The 10,000-nt window shown below is 51.1% G+C and overlaps 1 protein-coding gene across 1 annotated transcript in view; it reads left to right on the forward strand.

The window, feature by feature from the left end:
• The window catches only part of LOC311315681 (collagen alpha-1(XI) chain-like), a gene marked incomplete at both ends in the record, with an annotated part of 68,053 nt that overhangs the window by 31,551 nt on the left and 26,502 nt on the right, over window positions 1-10,000 (forward strand). The window contains 16 exon segments of the mRNA XM_084446385.1: window positions 1,132-1,185; window positions 1,768-1,821; window positions 1,951-1,969; window positions 1,972-2,003; window positions 2,924-2,977; window positions 3,085-3,129; window positions 4,144-4,197; window positions 4,311-4,355; window positions 5,099-5,152; window positions 5,787-5,831; window positions 6,778-6,831; window positions 6,937-6,981; window positions 7,099-7,152; window positions 7,246-7,290; window positions 8,638-8,691; window positions 8,819-8,926. Coding sequence (XP_084302511.1) covers window positions 1,132-1,185; window positions 1,768-1,821; window positions 1,951-1,969; window positions 1,972-2,003; window positions 2,924-2,977; window positions 3,085-3,129; window positions 4,144-4,197; window positions 4,311-4,355; window positions 5,099-5,152; window positions 5,787-5,831; window positions 6,778-6,831; window positions 6,937-6,981; window positions 7,099-7,152; window positions 7,246-7,290; window positions 8,638-8,691; window positions 8,819-8,926 — 816 coding nt within the window.

A 10,000-nucleotide genomic window follows, 5' to 3' on the forward strand; every position in this document is an offset into this window, starting at 1 on the left:
CCCAGATAAGAACCTCCTCCCCCAGATAAGAACCTCCTCCTCCAGATAAGAACCTCCTCCCCCAGATAAGAACCTCCTCCCTCATATAAGAACCTCCTCCCCCAGACAAGAACCTCCTCCCCCAGATAAGAACCTCCTCCCCCAGATAAGAACCTCCTCCCTCAGATAAGAACCTCCTCCTCCAGATAAGAACCTCCTCCCTCAGATAAGAACCTCATCCCCCAGATAAGAACCTCCTCCCTCATATAAGAACCTCCTCCCCCAGATAAGAACCTCCTCCCCCAGATAAGAACCTCCTCCCCCAGATAAGAACCTCCTCCCTCAGATAAGAACCTCCACCCCAGATAAGAACTGCCTCCCCTAGATAAGAACCTCCTCCCCCAGATAAGAACCTCCTCCCCCAGATAAGAACCCCCTCCTCCAGATAAGAACCTCCTCCCCCAGATAAGAACCTCCTCCCCCAGATAAGAACCTCATCCCCCAGATAAGAACCTCCTCCCTCAGATAAGAACCTCCTCCCCAGATAAGAACCGCCTCCCCCAGATAAGAACCTCCTCCCCCAGATAAGAACCTCCTCCTCCAGATAAGAACCTCCTCCCCCAGATAAGAACCTCATCCCCCAGATAAGAACCTCCTCCCTCAGATAAGAACCTCCTCCCCCAGATAAGAACCTCCTCCCACAGATAAGAACCTCCTCCCCCAGATAAGAACCTCCTCCCTCAGATAAGAACCTCCTCCCTCAGATAAGAACCTCCTCCCCAGATAAGAACCGCCTCCCCCAGATAAGAACCTCCTCGCCCAGATAAGAACCTCCTCCCTCAGATAAGAACCTCCTCCCCAGATAAGAACCTCCTCCCCCAGATAAGAACCTCCTCCCCAAGATAAGAACCTCCTCCCCCAGATAAGAACCTCCTCCCCCAGATAAGAACCTCCTCCTCCAGATAAGAACCTCCTCCCCCAGATAAGAACCTCATCCCCCAGATAAGAACCTCCTCCATCAGATAAGAACCTCCTCCCCCAGATAAGAACCTCCTCCCCCAGATAAGAACCTCCTCCCCCAGATAAGAACCTCTGTCTCCCTGTTGACAAACAACACAAACACAACGTGTGCGCTGTGCTCTCCTCCCGCAGGGCCCCAGGGGTCTCCAGGGTCCTACTGGCCTGCCAGGAAAATTAGGAAAGAGGGTAAGACAGCGTTCTGCGACAGGGCGGCCGTTTGTTTTCGCGTTCTGTCTCTCTCTGTCTCTCTCTGTCTCTCTCTCTTTCTCTCTGTCTCTCTCTGTTTGTCTCTGTCTCTCTCTGTCTGTCTCTCTGTCTCTCCCTGTCTCTCTCTGTCTGTCTCTCTCTGTCTCTCTCTGTCTGTCTCTGTCTCTCTCTCTCTGTCTCTCTCTGTCTCTCTCTCTGTCTCTGTCTCTCTGTCTCTCTCTGTCTGTCTCTGTCTCTCTCTCTCTGTCTCTCTCTGTCTCTCTCTCTGTCTCTGTCTCTCTGTCTCTCTCTGTCTGTCTCTGTCTCTCTCTGTCTATCTCTGTCTCTCTCTGTCTCTTTCTCTCTCTCTGTCTCTCTCTCCTCAGCTGACTCCTCTCTGGCAGCGCGGGCCGAGGCCTGTCACCGCCGTCTTTCGGCTGAAGACAAACCCGACAGCCCGGAGTTTGTTTAACAGCGTTCGGCCAGACTAAATCAGTTATGGCAGCGATACCTCGCAACATTTCTCGTTCTCAGCCATCCATCTGTTTGTTTGTTTATGACGCGTTGAACTCCCTCACGCAGGGTCGCAACGGAGCCGACGGCGCCAGGGGGATGCCGGGAGAAGGGGGAGGAAAGGTAAACGGAACCAGATCCCTTTTAACCCTGCTCGCCGAAACCCAAACGCAACTGACACGCATGACCGTTTGAATGCCGCCGTGGAAGCGATGCCAACGATGTCTCTGCTCTTGTCTCCCGCCTTCACAGGGCGACCGCGGCTTCGACGGCTTCCCGGCCTCCCGGGGGAGAAAGGACACAGGGTAGGTCCGCTCGGCGTCCGCGCCGCACCACGTACACCCGGTCCGGTCTCAAGATAGGTTCAAAGGACGACAGGCTGATGAAGCCACCAATCAGAGAAGGCTCTGATCCTCCTACCGGGGCGGAGAGCGGAGGGCCGCCTCCTCGGGTCCGGCAGACACGCTCGACCGCAGGGCCGCGTTAGAATGGGCCCAATTACAGACTTGCGGGGGGGAGGGGGGGTGGGGGGGGAACGTCTATGTTCCTCCGGAAGCGCTCGCTTCAACCTTTGAACCACCCGCCCCCCCCCCCCCCCCCCCCCCCCCCCCCGGCGCCTCGGCGGATCTCTGCCGGGTTCTGGGAGTGTCTGTAGAACACGGGGCCCGGTAGGGGTATAAGCATAGAGGGCCAAAGATCACAGAGGGTGGATATTTCTGGCCCCGCAGCGCCGGGCTCCGGGGCCTTATTCAGACCCAGGGAATTACAGGGCACCCGGAGATACCAGCCTTGCTGCAGGCCTCAGAGAACTATATATATATATATATATATATATATATATATATATATATATATATAACTGGAACTGGAAATTCCGTACCAAGGGTGACTAAATTCTTTCGTTTAGTTTTTTTTAATCGGATTTTTCTCACTCTTTCTTCCCGTCTACATCTGTCACGCTCTGCTGTCGCTCTCTCTCTCTCTTTCTCTCTCTTTCTCTCTCTTTCTCTCTCCCTCTCTCTCTCCATTCTTCTGTCTCTCTCTCTGTCTCTCTCTCTCTCTTTCTCTCTCTCTCTCTTTCTCTCTCTCTATCTCTCTTCTCTCTTTCTCTCTTTCTCTCTCTTTCTCTCTCCCTCTCTCTCTCTTTCTCTCTCTCTCTCTCTCTGTCTCTCTCTCTCTCTCTCTCTCTCTCTCTCTGTCTCTCTGTCTCTGTCTCTCTCTACAGGGAGAGCACGGTTCCTCTGGCCCCCCGGGCCCACCGGGAGAGGATGGCCCCAGAGTGAGTAACACCCCCCCCCCCCTCCATCACCCAGTTCTCACAGCTTTCCTCCCAGATCCCCCTGCCCTCCTCACTAAACCCCCCCCCCCCCCCACCTGTGTCCACAGGGCGAAGACGGAGAGATCGGACAGAGGGGCGTGGCCGGAGAGAGCGTAAGCCTGTGTGACTAAAAGCCTCCCCTCCCCTCCTCGCCAACACGCGCTCACATGCGCTGCAGGTCGCATACCAGCGTCCTCCACTCGACGGCCATTAAAGACAATTACTTCAGCAGGGAGGACCCCGCCCTCCCCCTCCTTCTCCTCCTCCTCCTCCTCCTCTCCTCCTGCAGGCTTATAATCGCATTCTTGGCCTTTTGGGGGGCTGTCACCGGTCTGTGACCCCCCCCCCACCCCGGTCATTCCACCCTGTCGAGGCGGGCCGGGAGAGTGGGTCAGGCACGTCTCTCCGCGCCCGGGACGTTTGCTCTCCACACGGCGCTCGTGACGAATGGCCGAGTTCTCCTCGCTCGGGAGAAATGGGCCACGTCGTTTGTTTTCGGTCACTGCTCCCCTGCGTACTCATTTATGTCACGGCCCGGTTAACCAAACAATCGCACGTAATTTCGTTTTTTTTGCGCCCTGCCCTGAAGGAGAAAAGATTGTACTCGATGAAGAACAATGTGAGGAATATTAGCAGCTTTCCCCAACTCCCGCTACCCTCGTGCGCTAGCTGCAGTTACCACGTTTGCCCACACGAGGTCGCTATTCTGTAGGCTCGCCCTCGAGAAGCCGCAGCTGTTCCCACGTGCCCCTCGGTCAACACCCCGGCATCAGCACCTCCCGCTGTAGTGAGATGGCATTTGAAAATGTAACTGCACTTCTATAGCGCTTTACAACAAAGGCCTCTCATTCACCCATTCACACACACATACACGCACCAATGGCGGCAGCTGCCGTGCAAGGTGCTAGCCTGCTCATTGGGAGCAATTTGGGGTCCAGTGTCTTGCCCAAGGACACTTCGACTTATGGACAGGAGGAGGCGGGATTTGAACCGCCGACCCTACGATCATTGGACGACCCGCTCTACCACTGAGCCACAGCCGGCCCATGAAAATTTTTTAAAAAGTGTGTTTTTTGTAAATAACATATACCTCATGGATGTTGTCTAACTCTTTTCTGGTCATGCAGGGTCCAAGAGGTCTGCTGGGTCCTAGAGGGTCTGCCGGCACTCCTGGACAGCGCGTACGTACCGTACCGCCCTCTGCACCCAACACGCGACATTCAGACCTCCGCAATACTACCCTTAAGCAACATAATTGTGTGATGTCTCAAAAAACCGTTGGTCGTTTTTACAGGGTCTCCCCGGACTTGATGGCCAATCTGGTCCCAAAGGCAACATGGTAAGTTTTTAGCCAACTCTTTCTGCCGCTCCATACTGTAACACACCAATCATTCAGACAGGAGGTCGGCGAAGAGACCCACACTCGCACACAAAGTCCCTGTATCGTTAATCATTCGGTCGAAAAAACAACAACAGTCATTGTTAAGTTACTGCAGTGCCAGTGACTCAGCCAGTGTTGAATATGGAACAGTTCTTTTACAGCTGCGCTCAGTTACTTTTCAAGTCTGTGGCGACGCTGAGACTGTGCAGAGCAGCGGTCTGCGGGGATGTGAGACAGCATAATTCCAGTCGGCCCTGTTGTCTGTCTTGACCCCGCAAAACATATAGATCTGTCCGCCCCGCGGAGACTAGCACTGCGAAAGCCAGCGCGGGCGCCGGATCAAGCGCGCGATCGGGGTTTTTTTTACAGTCGGAGGGCCGTAAACAGCGTTCGCCACGCTGGCCAGCGAGAGCGCAGCGTGCCCGAGACGCTCGTTTGTTCTTTCACATAAACGCAGTTGGCGTTGTATTTAGAGACGATTTAGAGACGATCAAAGCAATCCAGACATTTCTTTCTAACAACTACGGGTTTGTATCTGCGTCTGTTTTCACCCCCCAAGGTTTACTTCATGTTGCCGGCGGAGTCGGCCGGCGTGGAAGAACTGCGAGGAGACGTGGTTGCATTCCAGTAAAACACAGATTATGTTAAAGAGAAACTGATCTCTCTCTCTCTCTCTCTCTCTCTCTCTCTGTTCCACACAGGGCCCGCAAGGAGAGGGAGGGCCCCCTGGCCAGCAGGGGATCCCTGGACCACAAGTACGTATTCTTCTCCTCCCCCCCCCCTCCACCGTCTCTCTCTCTCTCTCTCTCTCTCTCTCTCTCTCTCTCTCTCTCCGTTTTTCTCCCCCCTGCTATATCTATCACAGCAGAGACCACTTTGACCTTAGATGGTCGCCAGCATGTTTTCTTAATCAGTCAGACGCCCCCCCCCCCACCTCCCTCCCCCCCGTCCCTCGTATCTGGAGCATGGGGGATCACAGGCCGTGCGTTAGTCCTTCTGGGCCCTCGGCCGTCTTGTGAGAGCATCTCCTCCGGGGCGTTGGGAGCCGACGCACATCTTGTGCGGATTTGGTGCCGTTCGCTCCGTGGTGCCTCGCGGCTGACAGCTCAGAGGAGGGAAAGTGATTTCTGGAATTCCTCGTAACACAGAACAGCGCACCGCTCAGCGCTCACCGACGGCCAAGTATCGAGCCGTTGGGCCATGGAGGAATAGAAAATATTTGTAAAAGTCCAACCCTGTTTTCACTTTGGGTTCCCGAACTTAAGTTGAATGAGCTGAAACAGGAACAACATGAAGACCAACAACAAACAGGGCCAGCTAGTGACCTGTGGCGTTCATTTGTGTCAAGAACTCCATGAACTGTCAAATCTATTTCCTGTTTTGTTTCAGGGTCTGGTCGGTCCTCAAGGCCCTATTGGACCACCTGGTGAAAAAGTAAGTTTGAGAGCCAAGCTTTTGAGACGGTTTTAGAGCCTGATTCTATAAGTGATCCAACAGATACAGAACATTGCTTTCCAGGCCATAGGCCCCTCCTGGGCCACTGCACACGCAAGTAAAGACACACACGCACACACACACACACACACACACACACACACACATAGAAACACACTATCCCACACACGTGTTCCATTCCATATATAACCGCTCTGATGTCGCTTACAAGCATTTTACAAGCATTTTGTTAGTGGTTTTGGTGAGATCCTTGGGCGGGGAGACTGTTCCAACCAATACTTAAGGCTATGCAAGTCGACATTATGTATTTCTATACAAACTGTTTTCTGTTTCCTGTCCTCTCTCTCTCCTCTCTCTCTCTCTCTCTCTCTCCTCCTCTCTCTGTCCTCTCTATCCTCAACTCTCTCTCTCTTCCTCTCTCTCTGTCCTCCTCTCTCTCTCTCTCTATCCTCTCTCTGTCCTCTCTGTCCTCTCTCTCTCTCTATCCTCCTCTCTCTGTGCTCTCTCTCCTCCTCTCTCTCTCTCTCTCTCTCTCTCTCTCTCTATCCTCTCTCTGTCCTCCTCTCCTCCTCTCTCTGTCCTCCTCTCTCTGTCCTCCTCTCTCTCCTTCTCTCTCTCTCTCCTCTTCTCTCTCTCTGTCCTCCTCTCTCTCCTTCTCTCTCTCTCCTCTTCTCTCTTTCCTCCTCTCTCTCTCTCTCTCTCCTCCTCTCTCTCTCTCTCTCCTTCTCTCTCTCTCCTCTTCTCTCTCTCTCCTTCTCTCTCTCTCTCCTCCTCTCTCTCTCCTCTTCTCTCTCTCTCTCTGTCCTTCTCTCTCTCCTTCTCTCTTTATCCTCTCTCTCTCTCTCTCTCCTCCTCCCCTCTCTCTGTCCTCTTTCTCTCCTCCTCTCTCTCTCTCTCTCTCTGTCCTCTCTGTCCTGCTGTGTAGGGACCTCAAGGCCGTCAGGGTCTGGCAGGTTTGGGTGGTGCTGATGGTCCTCCTGTGAGTACCTTTTACACATTTTACTGTCACCAAAAATCCCCTGTCCATCAGTCAAACACAAAATAAAACAGCGATGAGTTCCTATGAACACACTCTCTGTTCCAGGGTCATCCTGGGAAGGAGGGCCCCCCCGGAGAGAAAGGAGGTGTTGTAAGTCTGTTTTTAGAACTCGCACCCAATGCGTAACAGTATCTGATGCAAAATGTTGTCGTTCACTTATCTGTGCTGGTTCACCAAACACACTCTCTCTCCCCGCTCGTCCTCCAGGGTCATCCTGGGCCGATGGGGTCCATCGGCTACCCTGGGCCTCGTGGTGTGAAGGTACCGCTCCTTTCCTTTCATGACCTTTGACCCCGGTGCTGGACGCCCGTCCCTCCTGAGTTCTGTCTGACGTGTCGCTCTTCTCTCCCGCAGGGCGCCGAGGGCATCAGGGGCCTTAAAGGTGGCAAAGGAGAGAAGGTAAACCATTCCTCAGCACCTACCAAAACTCTGAGAAATGTGTGTACAGTGTGTGTGTGTGTGTGTGTGTGTGTGTTTGTTGGTGGAGGGGTGTGTGGTGTGGGTATTGGTGTGTGCGCGTGCAAGTGTGAACGAGTGAGTGGTATTATTATTAGTTGCGACCCTTTTTTCGGCTGAGCCGTGCGACGAAGCCGGATCGTGTGGAAAACTCCCTTTAAGGGCCTGTCGGCTCGGTAAAAGGCCTCACACCATTTACAAGTAATTGACCGCAGCACGTTCAGCTGGGAAGAAGCCGTTCCTGGTGTGATCTGAGCTGGCGACTGATCTGATGCCATTGTTTTTTCTCCTGGTCTGTGTCTAAATGCTTCAGATTGTTAACTAGTTAGATTTTCCACTGAGCCCGTTAAGAACGGGGGATCTCTCTGGGTTCAGACCAAACAGACTGCATGTAGTATCTGATTTAGGAATCTAGAAATCTCTTTTTGTTGTTTACTCATCTGTGGCAGTGTGGCCTTCTGTTACCCCTACAAGAGTGGCAAAAGGGGTCCACTGAGTGACCAATTTAGGTCAGTAGGGTACTGTAGGTCGGTAGGGTAGGTACTTTATTATCTAGGGCTGCATGCCATGCTTTAAACATGTAACCTCTGCAATGCTATCACGGTTAGAAAATGGTCAGATAATTATTATCATCAGTATCTTTTTGGTAGAGCAGAGGTTTCCTATAATACCCTATACAAGCAGAAACTCTCAGGCACTTGCAAACTGCATTCTAGTGTTTCACCAGCAGGTGTCAGTACATACTTGCATGATATGTCAACTCCATACTCAACTCCATACAGTCAGTCTGGATCTGGATCTTTCTATTATTCTGTTTTCACCTCGGACAATGTGAGAGGAATGCCGTGGCTTTTAAAACAAAACATGATCCACACATTCAGAGATACTGGCGCACAATTCCTTTTTCGTAAACTACCCGCCTGCTACATTTTGTGACCACTAGATGTCAGCATTTATCTTCAAATGTGTAGAGCAGACGGCTTCTCTTACTTGTATTACAGGACTGTCATCATTACTTCATTTCAAACCTTTATTTATACTCGTGAAGCACTGAGGTTTCCCTCATTTACTGTACAGTGATGATGAGTTTACACAGAGACACAAATATCAACAAAACAAATGTAACATACATTAATAATAATAATAATAATAATAAATATTATTATTGTAATTATTATTGTTATTATTATTATTATTATTAATTGTATTATTATTATCATTATGATTATTATAAATGAATTAAATTACTTGCGGTGACTGACCAGAGTTTTGTTTTCCCTGTTCCCTCAGGGTGAAGACGGTTTCCCAGGCTTCAAAGGCGACATGGGTCTTGTGGGTGACAAGGTGATTCTTCATTTCCCTGCCTATGTCTCTAACATTGTGGATATTATAGTGTGTTCTGTCAGACTTTCACCACCATGGTGAGATGAGAGAGTAATGTGTGTGTGTGTGTGTGTGTGTGTGTGTCCAGGGGGAGCTTGGGGTGGCCGGGGCCAGAGGCGAGGATGGGCCTGAGGGACCTAAGGGTCGTTCCGGCCCCAACGGTGAGATTGGACCAATCGGCTCTGCAGGAGAGAAGGTACCCCAGACCTAATGATGAACCCGCCACACGTTACTTTTACCCCAGCTCAACCAATAGCACATCAAAGTGAACGGCATAATATGTTCTATAATATGTATATTAATATATTATAGCATGGTCTCCTTCAGGAAGTTAACACTACTGCAGGTGCTGAACGCATTGCTTTGGTGATATCGTCATTAGGTAGTAACCTCTTGTACAACAGTCAGAGGCTATGAGGTAGTTCACCACTGAATATTATCATCTAGCAAGGAAAGTTGTGGTTGAATGGTAAGGGACCCACAGAAGAGTATATGTACAGATGTACTTCTATGGTTATTTTGATGTATTTTAGTGCCCCAGCGACCACAGGGAGAGAATGTCTTCGGTAGTCTTAACGCCAGACATATAAGAGTTATTTCGCTGATATGCTACATAAGCTTTGCTAACTATGTTACTGGATACTGCGGATCTCTCTATGGGTCTGGGACACTTAATGCAAAAATCCGGTGCAAAGATCCTGGCAATTCATTGGTTTCGCAGGAATCCCTGCGACGCCAATCATTAATGACTTTCGCGACCTACCCATGGATATGCCCCGCCCATCTAACCTGGGCTAGCGTCTCTCGTTTGCTGCTATGACCTGTCATTCTTTCAATTTTGAACCGTCGACACGCCCTCAGAACACCAGCTTGGGAGGCGAAGTGGCACAGACTCTATTATGTAGTATGCTGAGCGCAGCGATTCAATGTAACATTTGAGTCTGGATTGAGACTATGTTTTAGTTAGTGTCAGCTCATTTGTTGGTTTGTTGGTTCTTTAGCAGCATTACACAAAAACTAAGTGAGCGATTTTCATGACACTCGGTGGAAGTGTGTATCATGGTCCAGCAGAGAATACATTACATTTTGGAGAGGATCCGAATCACAGGGCAGGTCCAGGAGCCGCCCAAACACAGCCAACCATTCACCTCCATTCATTTTTTGGACTTCTCAGGAGCGGAGAGATTCCCGCGATTCATTGTCAATGGCGGAAGTTTAAACGGCCATATCTCGACAAGGTCACAGAGACAGGGACTGGCATAAAGCCCTC

The sequence above is a fragment of the Borostomias antarcticus genome (genome assembly GCF_949987555.1).
Source record: "Borostomias antarcticus genome assembly, chromosome: 12".
NCBI classification, from domain to species: Eukaryota; Metazoa; Chordata; class Actinopteri; order Stomiiformes; family Stomiidae; genus Borostomias; species Borostomias antarcticus.